At 44.1% G+C, this 16,848-nt stretch overlaps 1 protein-coding gene across 1 annotated transcript in view; it reads right to left on the bottom strand.

Moving 5' to 3' along the window:
• Nucleotides 1–1,936: 1,936 nt before the first annotated feature.
• Nucleotides 1,937–16,848, bottom strand: part of Hecw2 (HECT, C2 and WW domain containing E3 ubiquitin protein ligase 2) — a gene marked incomplete at its 5' end in the record, with an annotated part of 193,309 nt that continues 178,397 nt past the window's right edge. The window contains 1 exon segment of the mRNA XM_013512122.1: nucleotides 1,937–8,196. Within this exon segment, the coding sequence (XP_013367576.1) occupies nucleotides 8,085–8,196 (112 nt within the window). The 3' untranslated portion in view covers nucleotides 1,937–8,084.

The following is a 16,848-nucleotide window of genomic DNA, read 5'->3' as shown; positions in this document are numbered from 1 at the left end:
CCCTGTCCTTACATTTGATGCTCTGCACTGCACCAGATGGCCTTCACGGAGGTGAAGCCAAATGTGAAGAAACTGCCTCAGAAGGTGGGACAAGAATGTCATAATAAAAAGTAGATCTTTACCCGACCTTGAATTTAAGAGTTTAATTTGGGGTGGGGGTGGGGCAGGGAGAGGTATTTCTTGGCAAACTTGTGACAGAGTTCAAGAATTCACCTTGGGGTCTGTCTTCCAATGGCAACTGAATACCAATCTAGATAGAAATTATTATACGAGACCCAAGTACTGTTTTAGCCAGAGGTGGTATTTTATAACATCCTTATGAAGTGGAAACAAATATGTACTGTTCTAAATATTTTTGGGGAAAATTACTACCTTTTGTTTTCTAAATGAAAAATTAGTAAGTATCTTTTGAGATGATCTATCTATATGAGAATTTTAAGATAATCAAGAAAATAAAGGGTATGGGACTCGTATATCAATGTAAATATAAGACCTTTATCAGATATCCTAACCTTTATTTATTCTTTTGATTCCAAAGTTATATTTTGGAAACAAATGTAATGCTAGTGAGGTGTATATTTAGAAGGAAAGTCAATAGGTCAACATTTCTGAGCAGGAAAAAGAAGAAAGAATAAGGAAAATCTTGGGCTGGGGAGACAGCTCAGCCCCACAGCACCTGCCTGGCAAGTGCAAGGTCCTGAGTTCGATTCCCAGTACCAAAAAAGAAAAATCTTTATGCCTTGAAGAGCTTAACAGCTTACTGGTTTAAGGATGAAATAAGAATATTTTAAAAAGCAGTAATGAAAGACTGTCTGGGATGGTGGAGGGCAGCAATAATGTATTATCACCTGCCTATTAGTTAAATGGATTTAAATTTTACATTAACAGCACATAATGAAGGCAGATAAATTCATGATAAAAAAGCATATTAAGGAAAGGATATGGTGCAAAAACCAGGAAGTCAGTACTAGGGCTTCCACTTCAGCAACAATGTCAAACTCAACCTTTCGCAGAAGTGGAATCTCAGCCTTCTGTGTTCTCTTGGAATATATGAAGGTGTCCTGCAACCTAAAAATACGGAATAAAGAGTTTAATGCTATATTGGTTCCATGAAATCCTGGCAAGGACATGCTTACCTCAAATGAATTAACCCAAGTTGGTTTTCAGAAAGATGCTCATAAATAAATAATTTTCAAATACATGCTTTGTAACTGACTGCTCTCAGAGTATGTACCCACCTTTCTCCTCCCTCCTCTTCTTCTGTTAGCTGCTACACCTTGGTAACATTTTCAAATCAATGTTCCAAACTCATGACTTTAAGCAAATTCAATCTGTAGCCATGGTTAGCTTGATCCACCCAGTGTTTTAAAAATATGAAAATATTATGTAAGAATTTGGATTTTTAGGTTTCTCTTGATACATCTGAGATACATTCAACATTGGACCTGAAGTTCATGTGGCCAGATCTGCTGGAACAAAATATTTCAATTCCCCCTACTATTCTCTGTTGCTTACACACAGCCAGTTTTCCATATAAAATACATACCTGCTCACTGCAGGCTGGTGAGTGACTGCCAGGTTAAGCTGGTGTGTGTGTGTGTGTGTGTGTGTGTGTGTGTGTGTGTGTGTGTGTGCACGCATATATACATTTGCTAAGCATTCAACCAAGATGACTTAACCAATAGCTTCAACCACATGAGTTAAGAGACTATGATCTGTGTTAATTTTTTCCTTTATGGCTTATCAAACAGTAAAATATTCTCATAGGATAAGCAAAATCGACTTCTAATTATAAACACAACTAAAAGGGGACTTCCTGTATCCTGAGCACTGCTCTGTCGGTCCCTGAGACCTTTATCCCTACTGTTGTTTTCTTTCCTCCTGAGTTTTTTCTTTTGCAAAAGTATGACAGAAAAGTCATGATCTATTTTTTTACAGAAGATTTATTTTGGATTAAGTGATTTCATGATATAACATGGTTTTAAACAAAAATAGAGATCAGTATGAAAATAAAACAAATTGTACACATTAAAATATCTTTCCCTCAAAGCATTTCATAATCATAAAAAAATACAACACAAGAGTCAGGGGTTCAGGTGAGGATAAGAACACAGACTTCCCAGAAAATGAACAACTGGCCCACCGGTCAGTCCTAGGCTCCATACAACAGCGCCCACGCACCAGACCTAGGATGTCAACAATCTGCATTATTTGCTTTAAAAAGAAAGAAAGAAATTTAAATGTAAGGTGAAATGAGAGCTGTGTTATCTTAATCCTAATATCAAATATCTCTCATTATTATTCTCTATTAAAAGTCACATTGAATAAATATGAAGCTTAAGTCAGCTCAACAAAAATAAAGACACCACTATTGACAGTGATTCATGGTGTGGTGGCGAGAGTGGCACTGGCCAAGAGAAATGGAAAGGCTTAAAAAAATACACACCTGTGCTCTACTGAGATCTTAGAAAGAAATTTTTTTACAGAGCCTTAATATTAAAAAGTAAGCATTGTTATAAAATTAGATTAATACTTTCAGTAAGAGGCAAGAGAGATGCATGTGTTTTCATTCATTTTGGAATGCCTGCATCCCTATTATAAAAACATGTAGTCTTACGCACTTTCCAACATTTTAACAGACCCAAATTTGACTTCTGATATCGTGTAAAGAAAAATAGGTTGTAATTACATCTTTTAGAGCATGAGGGTCCTGAAGGAACGTTCAGTTCTGTGTGCTTCCCCGTTAATCCGCGAAGGTATTTCTTGAGCATTATCTCTGGTGTTTTACAGAAGGTGACGGTAAGCAGTAGCCCCTGACCGATTCAGTTTGAATCATATGGCCCACCTACCAACGCTCTGTGGGGTTGCAATATCTTCAGAGAAAGCTGGATGGAAAGATGTCACCTGCCCAAGGCCACTAGACATAAAAATCATGTCTATAAATTTGCTTCTCCTGCCTTTCCAGGACCCATACAATCCAGCCATCCTAGTCCACTGAGCTGTGAAATCACGAACGCCAAAGAAAGTACCCTGCAGATAAAAATCTAAGCAAATGTACTTCCTGCCTTAATTCACTTCTTGGTTGGAAACAATGATTAGGTCTCCGTTTACAACTCAGTCACCTCACCCTTAGGATTTTGCTTTCTAGATGAACAGGGGGCATCGAAAATATCATTACAGCATGAAAATGCCTCATAAGCAATTCCAGAGGCAAAGGATGTCCGCTGTAGAACAAAATAAGCAGAAATGAATAAAAGCACTCTTTCATTTCATATATGGTGTTCCATGTAGTAACACTAACTCTTCGCTGCAAATGCAAAATCGTTGAATCTCCTAAGTTCTAGGTAGCTTTAATACCTTGGGCCTTAAATTCTGCTTTGCAGTAAGGAAAATGCTAACCTGGTGAAGTTACGAAATGAGGGTATTTCCCACCACGCTGATGCCAGCCAGAGCTCCCGCTTAACAGCAGGGCATTCTTCCGTCCAGAGTGAGAAGCCACACCAGCACGCACTCCTCCCTCAGCTTGGTCTGAGCCTACCCTCCACCGTGTCTTCCCGCCGCTGTGGCTACTTTCCTGTCTTTACCACCCTGCAGCCCTGGCCCAACGGGCAGCACCACACCCAGCACACCCTTGGTGCCAGTGCCCGGGGACACAGCTGCCACTCCTGAACTTGCTGGCCAACAGTCAGCATTGCGTTCTTGGGGGTGGCACCACTGCTGGCTCCTTTCGCTTTTTATTTTTATCTTCCTTTCAGTGGGCACTAGCTGGCCTTCAGCCACAATTCAGAGAGCTTTCGTGTCTTGGGCATTTCCTTGCTTCTGTGCTAGACAATAAGTTTCACCAAGTTAGAAAACAAGTTCCAAGTGACATTCCCGTTAAATGTGAACTGAAGTCTCCTGGAAGGAGATGACTAAGATCTGGAGTACTGTCACCCATCAACTAACTCAGAAAGCTGGTAAGTGGAGGAAGAGGGCTTGAAATTCAGGCATGGCTTAGAGTTTAGGCCTCTTACGCATTTTTATTATTACGCAGGGTTATTGCAACCTTTTAATACATTTTCATGAATAAGGTTAAATTAGACAGACTTCTACGCCCTTCATTATAAGATGTTTGCCTTGTTAGAAATGGCCAAGTCATAAATGATATTTGTGCAAAAAGATGGGAAAAAAATTCATTTAGACAGGAAGAAAAAAGGTGGTCTCTTCCTCCGTACCAGGGGGATTCAGCTACTAGGGCTTTCTAGATTCAACCTCATTCAAAATTAACAGTGAGAATATAGCTTCTGATTAGTGCTTTTTTTTCATACTATTGCTTCCAAATGATACTTGGGAAAACTAAACTGCTCTACTATATAAATCCACCAAAAGCAATCAAATTCTGCCTCCTGTTTTCAATGTCTCATGGCAAATAGTGAAACGCAAATATTAGGTCTATGAGGGTTGTTTTTCTATGAATATGCTAATTTCTTCATGGAATTTTCAGAAGGTGTCACATGTTAAGTGTGTTTATTTAAGAAAGTGAGAGTTTGGATAGATGAAGCATCCTCCAAAACTAGTTGAAAGGAGAATATACTGGCACAACCATTAGTATCCATGTTTCTTGGAACGAAACGCAGAATTTTGACTACAAAATACTGCAACAGACCTGGCCAGCCAGCCACAAAAATCAGGGTGAAACGAGGTAGCACTTGAAACGAATTCAGCAAAGTAACTCAGGGTAAAAAGAGACAACGGACCTAGAATCCCTTTGAAATTCTAAAGCACTAACAAACATGTTCTACCTTTACCATCATCTGAACGCATTTTCTCATTTTTACTTATACAGATGATTATACATCTCAGCCACCTTATTCCCTTGAGACTTGAGTTTAAGTGAATGAGAATGTCATGGGCATTCTGAGTCTGCAAAGCTTACATTCTTTCTAATTCAGTCATATTTTCGGGATTTCATTTCTTACCCAGATCCATTCAGGCTGTGCACAAGAAAAATGTTTTGATCCTGTCAGTGGCGTGGACACAAAGACACAGACGGAAGGTACAGCGCAGTACAGGTGCCCAGGACCAGAGGGAGAGGACAGGACTTTGTTTTGGCATTTATTCGCTAATTTGAAGATCCCAGCGCTCCCCACCCAGCATTCTGTAAACGCCCTCGGGCTTCAGCACGTAAGGAGATTTGACACACTACCACACGCCCTTCTTGACCAACAGAGACAGCACTTAGGGGGTTTATTTTAGCCACTCTCTCCCACAAACAAAGCCATGACTGGTGGAATCACCCAGTTGGACAGGCTGTTCTCTATTCCTGATTGTAGAATTTAAGAGTGTTCATTTAAAGTACTCTTTTTGGAGGGTTGGTGTCTTTTGTACCAGACTGTGAAGGCTTAGCATCCTGCAGCTCCATCATCAAACCCAATAATAAGACTTGGGATGCCGACGGTCCGAGGCTGTCTCACCCTGAGCTGCTCTGCCTACATCTGGGACATAGCCTGACTGTCTTTCAGAGTGTAAGGAGCGTCACTTATGAATTTCTCAAGACCAAAAGCCAAGGATTTGTCTGGGTTCACAGTGCAGAACATATTTATGGAGTTTTCTAATTGTAGAGTATATTAAAGTCTAATTTATCCTGAGGACATGTTATTTAATATTTCCTACAGTTGTTTTGGCTATTTTTTGTCCCTAATTTTGAGAACAGTGTTAACTAGGTGATTCTAACTAAGTAGGTCTGCGTACATTAAAGGGAAGTGTTATTTGAGATGCTAGATGCCTTAATAAAGAAATATATTTGTTAGAAATAATTCAGGAGATACATTTTATTGCAAATCTCTTTTCCCTAGTAGTATGACATATGGTAACAAAGTTTCTCAAACCAAATGAAAGCTAACATGGTCTATGAATGTATTTTTTTTTTAAAAAAAGAAATGCAAACTTTGACATCAGCTGTTTAGAGAATGTCAACTCCGAAACATCAAAAATGTGATTTTTTCTCTTAAAAAAGCATGTTAGTGTGTTATACTGTTTTTCTTTATAATGAAAAAATACAAACAAGTAAAAACCATTTGCAAAATTATATAGTTATATTCATGATCCGTAAATACATACTAATATTTCCAGTTCGAAGTTATCCTCTGACCTTTTTTCCTGGCCCAATTATTGCATACAGATAAATCTTTCTTTCCAGGTTTCTGTAACTCACTTTTAGAACAGCTCCCCACTGCCTTGAGTTATCTGCCCTTCGTGGGGGAACGTAGAATTGCTGGCATGGTCCTCTGGAGGGTCTCCATAATCCCAGCATCCCTAATCATGCTCCATAATCCCAGCATCCCTAACCATGGAGCAACCAGTTTTTACAAAACACCTACAAAGCTATGCAGATGACCTCCCTGAAACGTAAGATGGCCAACAACCATCATTGGAATCCCACAGCTACTTATAAATATGGTTCTCAAAGAAATCTCCCAACAATGCCCAGAGTCCAAAGGCTGGCCAATCCCAAGTTAACTCACGGCTTTCACAGCCTCCATTTAACTCTACCCTGTTGTGTGTCTGACTAGTTATGGCCATAAACCAAGAGGTAAACCATGGGTAGAGTAATCCCAAAACAATTAAAATGCAGGATACCCTCTCATAAAATGAAGCAGAAATAAGATTAGTGATGTCATGCAGTTTTTGTGATACCATAGAAAAATTGTTTTCTGACATTAATAAGAAAATTATGCATCAGTCTGAAAATGCAGGCTTAGAAATATAGAGCTGAGCGTTTCGATCTGTGGCGTCTTCACTGCTGAGGGAGAATGGAGTTCTTATTACCTAAGAGAGCTGATCTCTCTGGTGTTGCTCACGGCTCCCTAAGTGGGCTTAGCATTTAATCATGCTGTACAAATAAAAAGCAGTGGGGAAATATGAAATATCTGTATTAAATGCCATCCTGGAAAGTATCTGATGGATGGAAGAGAATCTAATGCATTTTAAATAAATGCACATCGTACTATCACATAGAGTGAGTGTTAAAAAATTATTACTGAGGCGCACAGTCCTTGGAGTGGCTGAGATGGCTCTGTGAGGGAGGGCGGACTGGGAGGCTAGTTTCTGTGACACTGTTAGGGGATGGAATTGCTATTCGTCACATTGTAACGTCCCTTCGACTTTGGTACGTTCAGTGCAAAATAGTTCGGGAATTTTTTTTACCTTTATAAAAATAAAAGGCCCTTTTGTTCCCTTGAGAGTGCTTAAAAGGGTACAGACGAGCATGATGCCCAAGGAAGCGTGGAACATGTCAACGGGAGGACACCAGGGTGGTGGGAGGTCCTTATATACATCTTACAGGACAGAAACACAATGAACCCATCGAAAGTAAACAGAACTCACTGTGTACATTTTCCTGATAGGCTGCGATTAACTGCTATTTTAAAATTGTTTTCATGCATTATAAAGCATAGAATTTGTCCTTAGTAATTCATTGACTATCAGCTGTCCTCAGCCGTAATGACACACATACCATTGGCATACACATTGTCACAAACCACCTTATTGCAAATCTTCAAAGTTACCTTATATTGCCGGGGGTTCAGGTTCGCTTGTGTCCCATGAGAGCTAAAACCTGCAGTGCGCACCATGCAGACACTTACAAGCAAGAAATGAATATTCCACTGTAACTTGGGGCATGAATGAATGTACTTTCAGGAAATACACTTTTTTATTATATTAATGAGCTTGCACTAATTTGGAGATTGGGCCAAGTGCTGCCGGTTTGACTGGAACCACATTCAGGGGTAAGTTTCAAGGTTCTCCTGAGTCCTTAAAAGTTACCATGGAGCTGGTCATGGACAGGTTGGTCTTTGTCTTGGAGCATCAGAAATGGAAAATGTTTGGCAGTCAAGAACCGTTGATTGAAAGACTGTTGTGTTGTTTCCTGGGCACCAAGCTCACCCAAATCCTCGCGAGAGGATGCGTGGCCCATCCCAAGGGCGACAGCGCTCAGCCTTGCTCTGACGGAGCCTGCTGCTGAGACTCCATGTGCAGTCCGTCTCCTGGCGGCCAGCCTTGGAATCTCCTGTCCCCAAAGAGCTGGGCTTGGCGCCTGCGGCTCACTCCAGTCCAAAGGTGCTGGTTTCCTCCACTGCCGTCAGGAGCTTCTCGTACAGCATGGAGAAGGACGGGTACGGGGGCAGGTCCAGGCGGTTGAAACACGTGTGGGCTCTGCAAACGGAAGCAGCAGTGGGGGTTAGGCCAAGCCCGGGAAAACGAGCATGCGTGTGTGCGTGCGTGCATGCGTGTGTGTGCACACGCTTCTATTTCACGTTAAATCTACTCATTGCCAATTTTCACACTCCTTTTGGAAAAACTCTGAAAATATTTTCACTTAAAAGACACAGGACTCGGCCAGGGACTTGGCTGAGTGGCGCAGTGCCCGTCTGGCAAGCATGAGGTCCTGAGTTTGATTCCCGGTACCGCTCCCCCGCCCACCCCAAAAAAGGCACAGGACTGAGTTCTTGAAAGAAAGTAAGAAAATAATTTTGTGCTCTTTTCCTTACATTTTTTCACAACCATTTCAAAGCTACTTTCGTATGTATTACTATTTGTGTATGAACTACAAAAGCAAGTTTAGTTTTACGTTTGCTTGTTTGTTTGTTTTGCTTTTCCTTTGGTGTCAGACTTTTGTTTGAAAGCTATAAAAGCCTTGGCTACAAGGCCATCACAGTAACTCATCGCCCGTGTCAGCCACCGCCTGGCTCTCTCTCCCCGAGGCTTGGCACGGTCCCGCTCTCTCAGGCAGGGAAACGCACCAAGGTCGCACTCGCCCCGGCTCGGAGTCCTGGGAAAACCCCTGGCTGGATGTCAGTGTCCAAGTCAGCAGGCCATTGTTACTTCTTTGAATCTCATGCTATGATCTGTCTTCTACCCATTCACAGTGCAGAAAAAAATGCCCACTTAAATCACTATTACAGAAAACATTTTTAGAAATACCTCCCCTTTTACCAAGAAAAAAAATACAGTTTCCTGTTATTTGCACCTGAATCACAATAAAAAATAGTCTCCCAATAGTACATCTTATCAGGGAGCAAATCTGCACTTTTGACGTGGAATAGGAAGCATTCTGTTGTGAACATATGCTGCAGCTAAAGCATCTGGAGCTTTAAAAATGTTCCTGAATTCATATGAAAAATTTAGGAACTATGGTCAACAGGCTACTTGTACCAAATAACATGTTTAAACATTTACTCTTATAAATCACTTTTATTTATGAAATAAGTATAATTTGTATTCCTAGATGTGGTGGGGCACAGTGGTAAGGTAAACTCTGGAGCTGCAGAGAGCTGGCTTTGAATCCAGCTGCACTGATGAGCTGAGGTTTGGATTGAGTTATCAAAATGTGGAGTCTCAATTTTCTCGCCTAGAACTATTTAACTTGTCCGAGAAGGATGTGATCATTAAATAACATAAACAGGCTTAATAGAATGCCTGATCACAGTCTTTGACTAGTTATTAATAGAGGTACTACTAGCTACACTTCCTTGTCATGAAAAGGATTTATTCTAATTGCCTGCAATAAATTACCAAGTGGTAACAACGGCCGGTGGAAAGTGTGAGGAAAGAGAGACACGAAAGCAGGTGTGTGGCCACGTGATTGATCAGAAACAGGAATGTGAAGCGGTCCATAAGCATGCTGATTTCAGGACACAGAAATGCCATGATTCACAGTTTACCCTGATGTTCCACACTCCGGGATAGCCGGCTAGAAATTATCTTATTAATCACTGCAGGTAAATACTTTTGTTTAGTACAACAAGCATCTCAGAATTGAACTTAATAGAATTCATACTGTACCTCTTCAGATTAGAACCCAAAGGAAAAGAACCTCAAGGAAAGGTTTTACTTTTAAAAACTTAACTAGCACACTAAAAGAGAGTCCAGGAATGATGGAAATCTCTCCTGTCTGAAACACTGGGATACAAATCTGCTCCTGGGGAGATGGAGAAGCAGCAGATCAATGACGTGTGTTTTGAATAGAACCATATGCCAGACTTTCTGTGTTGGACACCTAACATCCATTATCCCATGGAATACAAGGTGCGAACTTCTTATCACTTTCAAATTTTTATTTCTTTGCTGGCCAGCAAGGTGGAACGTCTTCCTCCCAGGCTGCTTGCTACACTGCTTGTTCTAATACTCCACTGTACATGTGTATCACATTTTCTTTCCCTAGTCATCTGTTCACAGCCCTGAGGTGCTTCCGCATTTTGGACGCTGCAAACAACGCTGCTACAAATGTGGATATGAAGATACATATTTAAGTCCTGCTTCCCCTGTTCGGGGGGATATACCTAGCAGTGGGACTGCAGAGTCATACGTAAGGCTGCTTTGAATATTTTAAGGAGAGCCACGTGCTCTTGTCAGCAGCAGCCGCCCACTTTACACCTCCCCCAGCAGAGCCCAGGGCTCCAATTCCTCCCATCCTCACCAACACTTATGTTGTCTGTGTTTCTAAAATTTTTATTGTTATAGTTGCCATCTGGGTGGATATGAGATGAAAGTCTTTGAAAGCCTCAGGATTGTGTACTGATCCGTGCACCGCTACACTACGAAGCTTCCAGCTGCGCTGAAGGAAGAAAGGCGCTGTGAGCTTGAGGCTGCAGGGACTGGAAGGGACCAAGCATGCCAGGGTTGGCCACCGCCCTTGCCCCGGCTGTGCAGGAGAAGAGGAAAGGGCCCGGCTGAGCCCTGTGCGCCCGCCTGGGAGGGGAGCTGCGCCTGGGCAGTGCCTCGGAGCAGTGAGACGATGACCATGTGCAGGAAGCTGCTGTTTTTGTAATTTGTTTAATTGGTTTTGTAGCACTAGGAAAACTAGCAACGGAGCTCAAGGTCAGGGCTCCTCCAAGAAAGGTAGCAACGGAGATGGCGCTGCAGCGACTGCAGCCGGCCGTCTCCCGAGGGCAAGCAGAGAGGCAAAGCTGGGCTTAGGAGCACCCTGTCCTCCCAGGTGTGAGCAGAGAAGGGGGAACTCTGCTGTCCCCTTGCAGCCTCCGTGACACCTCTGTGGACACCATGGCACCAATCTGGCACCCCATGACCCTACGCCCCCTTGTCAGTCTCCACCCAAAGGGAAGAGGGGCACTGCTTTTCGCTCCCCTCCAGACAGAAGAAAGACTGCTCTCTGTGACTGCTTGCTACACCCCACCTGGCCGCGCAGTGCGCAGTCCCCAGCACACAGCTGTCCTGAGCGACCCAAATCACTCCTCTGGAAGCCACTTCGTGAGGAGGGGACAGACTATGCCGCGCAGGGGAAGCTGGGGAAGAGACTGAATGGTTCCTCCGGGTCACAAACAAGTCAGTGGTCACATCAAGCAGAGGAGCTAAACCCTGGGCTCCTAGGGGAAGCCCAGCATGAAACCGAAAGCAGGCAGGCGCGCTCACCAACTCCATTCTTTTCTTCCGGAAGTGAGGAAGTGAATCTCACACCACCCTTGACCAGGGACAGCCAGTCCTCAACATCCTACCAGGTCACCTCCACTCTGAGGACAGGGAAAGCCAAGAGAAGCTGAAGGTAGTTTTTAAAGGACCAAGTGAATCACAATATGCAGTGCCTCTGGGGAAAATGGTCAGGCCTGGGTTAGTACAGAAAATCCTGGGGGATACCAGGGGTTTTTTAAGTGATCCAACTATCTGAATCCAGTCTCAGGCTACCGAAGAAGAGGCACTCAAAGCAATACTTTGGAGTGCATCAGACTCACCCGAGAAGATTTTTGTTTTAATTGCTTTGCTTTATTTTGAGACAGGGTCTGGCTATGTAGCCCAAGTGGGCTTGAACTCCTGATCCTCCTGCCTCAGGCTTCTGAATGCTGGGATTCCAGGCGTGGCCACCACACCCAGCCACCGCACAGACTTTTGGCTGTGTCCCTTGAAATTCTAATACAGAAGGTTCGGAGGGGGTCTGGGATTCTGCATTTTAACAATCTCTTCAAATGAATCTGATGCAGGCAGCTGCCACCTTCGGAAAGACGGCAGGCAGATTGGAAACGAGATATCTACTAGGGATACTCACACCAACATGTTGTGTGCTCGCAGACATTTCAAAGCTGCTTATAAACAAGACAACATGACTAATAAGGAAATTGAGGAATAGTGTGGTTAAGTAAATTGCTCAATATTTACCATCAACTTGCTATATGAGCCAAAAACAGGAAGGAACAAAAGTGAAACAAACACAATTCACTGAGGCTTCACACCGCCATCTCCGCCCGAGTCAAGTCCTGAGAAAACTACTAGAAAGTTACGGGAGCGTCACAGGGCTATGCTGGTGTCGGCAGCAAAAGCGCACCCAGTTATTCAGTCTCCGTCAAAGAACACTTTTCAAACCTCTGAAGCCAGCCACACTGAAGCTGTAATGAGTTCATCTCGGTTTAATCCGTGGAGCTAGAACAGCTCCAGAGCAGGTCTGAACCCATCTTTGCGAAATCACGTTGGCATCAAAATCAAAAAGATTTAGAGGCCCTGCAGACATCCAGTCTGCCCTAATAGATCTCTTGGTGCTTTCTGGATCCTTGGAATGCTAACCAGAAGCTTACACGTTCACTCTCTCTTCTTTCCTATAGACAGGTGAGGTGGTTATCCAAATCCAGCAAGCCGGAAGTTCCACAATCACATCTACATTTCCAAAGATTGGTGCCTGTATCTACATGAACCACTTATTCATTCAGTCCCTACTCTCCCAGAAGTGATTTTTGTATAGCATCCAAGATATAAGACAAACAGGAGATTACACACAAGATTTTATGATAAGAGAGATAGGGAAGGAGAAGACCACAAGCCTTATCTAGTAGGTACAGTCCTAGACATGACACGTCTCTGCACTGAACAAATCCTTCCTATTTGCATTAAATTTAGAAAATGTCACCACTCCCTTACTTTTCACTGGCAATGGTGTGTAACCCTTCAGCTTTCAGTTTTTCTTTCAGATTTCCACCTTGTCATCGAGCAATTAATCAAAAACAGATGCTTAAAGTACTCTAGAGAATTCCTAGGGAATCTGGAAATACATTACTTGTCAAGGTCAAGATTTTTTTGGCAACATGTGTCCTCCTAACCTAAAATCTGACAGGTCTAAATCTTACCTGTCTGAAAGTATGTTCACAGGGGTCCCCGAGGGACTCCTGTGTATCTACAGCTCTCGCTGTCATCCCACACTGGAGGTGACAAAGCTGGGCTTCTTTTGAGCACCCCCGAGGGCCAACCTCTCTCATTTATAAGACCTATTATTATTCCTCCCTCTAAGATCTCTTCGTGTGAAAGCTGGTCATTCCCATACGAAGTGCTCTGATGAACAAAACTTAATTTTCTGACTTTCTCTCCATTTCATTGACCTCTCCTTTTACAGAGCAAACCCTGAGCAAATACTGGATGCCAAGCCTTCAGCCGGCTCCTCACGGATGAGGAGGAAGAGTCTGGTTTCTGTCCTCAGGCTGTTTACACTCTGGCAGCAAAACACACAGGTGACGGGTACCCTCAGGGCTGTGCAGCCAGCGCTCCATGCCCAGGCGCTGCCGGGTGCAGTGGCACTGGAGTCCACTTCCTTTGGTTGTGCTTCCAGAGCCCTGTGCCCTCCCCCCGGGCTGCATTTCTCTGGGAGACTGAGCCACCTTTGTTCAACTAATCCCAGAGATTCCTGCGGGCTCTCGGCGGTTCCGCATGCAAACAATGCTAACACAGTGAGTTACAAGTCTGCTCGGGGAGCAGCATCGGGCGTGGATCTGAGCCAAGGCTGCAAGGACTGTGGGTCTGCAGGGCTCTTCTGGATGAGCCAGGAGGAGGGTGTTCCCAGCAGCCTGAGCACACACCATGCCATCAGGAAACGTGTGCAGGTGACGAGCCAGGCTGGGGCGGGCGGCAGGGCTACACGGTGAAGCCAGGTGTGCGCGCGCAGAGATCCTTCCCACCGACTCCACGGCGCCGTGAGAGCCAGTGACCGGCGTGCAGGTGGGTGGCAGAGGGGCCATGAAACCAGGCCGCGGCTACCGGAAATGGGAAGAGGACAGCGGCGGAACCTAGAGCCTTCATCAGCATGGCAACTCCAAGTCAGCAATCACACAAGTGAGAAGATTCGTGGGAAGTAACAGTGACAGTTTTGTCAGCCTAGGTAGCTCTGCTCCCAGGAAGAACAGTGTGACTTGTTGGAAACAGCCATCATTTCCCTAACACTGACTAACGTCTCAGTTAAACCACAAGGTTAGAGCAGGACTTGTTAAGCCTCAGCCCCAGATACCTGTGGCTGCAGAGCATGACCAGGGACCTCACCTGGAGTTCCGTAACTGTGGATTAAGGGTCGGGAGTTGCCCAGCACCGACCACTCCAACTACTTGGTTTTCACACCATGTGGTGGCCAGTGATGCTGGCTATCTGCGCGTGTGAGTGTCTAACACTTCCCTCCCTGAGTTTCAAGGTCCAGGCGGGCTGAGATCAATTTGTATTTCCCACATGTTCTGCACTAGTAAGAAGGAGGACTATACACAGGCCAGCTAGAGGCACTGGATCTGTTAGTGTCTCATTTCAAGGTCACTTTAGGCCACGTCAATGAAAATGCACCTGCATCTATAAATACAGGGTGGGACACTCCTACAGCAGGGGTCCCCATATCTGCAGAACGAGCAGAAGAAACCCTTCAAACTGTGTGTTCTGGGTAGGTAAATCCATAGCTGGATGGGGCTCTGGAGAAAGAGAACATGTATTTTTCAACACATAGAATGGTTCCAAGGATGGGCACTCTTGGAAATCCACACAAAACATGGATATCCTGGGGCTATAGCACACTTTTCACACAACTAGAGATTATTAAATACCGTGTTAGTCCCCAGGCTAGGTGTCACAAGCAGTCATAACGGTTCAATTTATGAAGCGATGTGCTAGGCTTTGTTTTAGGCACTTTGCATGGGTTTTTTAATCTTTAAGACTTATACTGTGAGTATAACTATCTGCCCTCAGTTTCTCAGATGAGGACACAGAGATACAAATGCAATTTGAGGGTATCTTCTCTGGACTGGCCCAAAGTCATCCCTCAAGTTCAAGTATTTGCCAAACACAGTATTCATGGAGCACCAGGAGTGGGTTCAGTGCTAGGCACAAAGCCGAGCTAATTCAGAGTCCTTGTTCCTGGAGTGTCCTACTCTACAGGGAGACAGATGACCCCCCAAGGAAGCTGGGACTGACCACAACTCGGCGTGAGTCCTGTGCCGGAAAAGAGGAGGGAGAAGAAGCAAGAGGATCTTTCTGGGGAGACTGCATCTAAGCTGAGTCCTCGGGTGCCAGAAAGAGCTCTCAGAAGAGCAGGCCGGGTGGCGAGGTCCTGGCAGGGCTGACTTTGGTGAGGCTGGTGGCTGTGGCAGTGGCTGGAGGTGTGTGTTGAGGCTGGAGTGGGGGCACGGCCGGGTCCTCACCAGAAGGGCTGGTGAAGAAGTCTGGATTTTATTTTTACCAATCAGGGAGGGAGGGTAACCCCGGCACTCAGATGTACACAGTGGTTGCTGAAGGCGATGCGGGAACTGCACAGAAGTTTGACAAGATGGCTGTGGTGTGGACGAGGCTTGAGGGAGGAAATAATCCCAAACCTGTTTCTGTTCTTGAGGCCAAGGGAAGAGGGACGGCTTATCTAACCGGCACCTACAAATATACACTTGAAAATATGGCTGAGTGCCCTGGTGCGGCCCAAGAGTCGGTCTGACTTGGACCACCCTCTCCTCTGTTCAGGTAGGAAGTAAACTCCTTTCATTCCACTAAACACAGGTTCTTCCACCCACTTTACATATCACCAAAATGTCCTTTTTCAGACGTGATGTGTTTCTTAATGATAAATTTATCCACTTTCCAAAGTAAAGACTAATCCAAAAGATGTACCCCACTTCGAGATCTTTAGCACATGAATACCATGAGTTATCTCTGGTAGATTTCTGTTAGCCCAGGCAGATTCAATGGTAGAACAAAGTAAAAATTCTAAACGTTACTATTATTCAGAACTGAGTGGGAGCACAGAGGGAGGGAATGGAAAAGGCCCTGTGTCGGAGAGAAAGCTAAGGAGAAGACCGAGGCTGGAGAATCTTCTGCCAACTGGCCATCGTGTTAAAAGCCATCTTGCTGACCAGCAGACAGTGGTGAACCAGGGAGACCAAGGAGGCCGCTTCAAAGCAAATGCAGAAAGGAGGCAGCACTGGGGTCCTCCGGGCTCACCCTTCATTCTGACTCTATTTTTTCATGGTGCTGAGGCTTGAACCCAGGGCCTTGCACATTCCAGGCGAGTGCTCTACCACTGAACTACATCCCTGGCCCTTAAACTGTTTTTTTTGTTGTTGTTGTTCTGTTTTAATTTTGATACAAGGTCTTGCTAAGTTGTCTAGACTCTGAATTTGTGACACTCCTGCCATAGCTTCCTGAGTGGCTAGGACCACAGGATGGGCCACTTTACCCAGCTTTTTTTTAATTGAGAAAAGTGGTATTACATTTTGGAAGTGCTCAGTTATTTTCCTGTTCAATAGCTATTAGCTCACTTTGATACCACACAACGCTCTCTGTACCAGAGAAGGAAAAATTAAATTATTGCAGAGCGAAGTTTAACAACATGGAAAGATGTTCATGATTACTGACGTGGTAAACAAAAGGCAGGACACACACAGATTCTGCAGTACAGTTTTTCTTTTGGTTTAAAAATTGTGTGTGTGAGCGCAAGCATGCACGCACGCATGCACATGTGTGCAAAATGTGGGTAGCTAAAGGAATGAGTGGAAATATACTCCACAATACTGACAGAGTTTATTTCAGTGATTGAATTTTGATTGATATATGTGTATATATTTAAATATATACTTA

The sequence above is a fragment of the Chinchilla lanigera genome, unplaced genomic scaffold, assembly GCF_000276665.1.
Source record: "Chinchilla lanigera isolate Chin_1 unplaced genomic scaffold, ChiLan1.0 scaffold00002, whole genome shotgun sequence".
Classification (NCBI taxonomy): Eukaryota; Metazoa; Chordata; class Mammalia; order Rodentia; family Chinchillidae; genus Chinchilla; species Chinchilla lanigera.
Note: the sequence above shows the minus strand (reverse complement) of the source record. Positions and strands in the feature narration are given on the sequence as shown.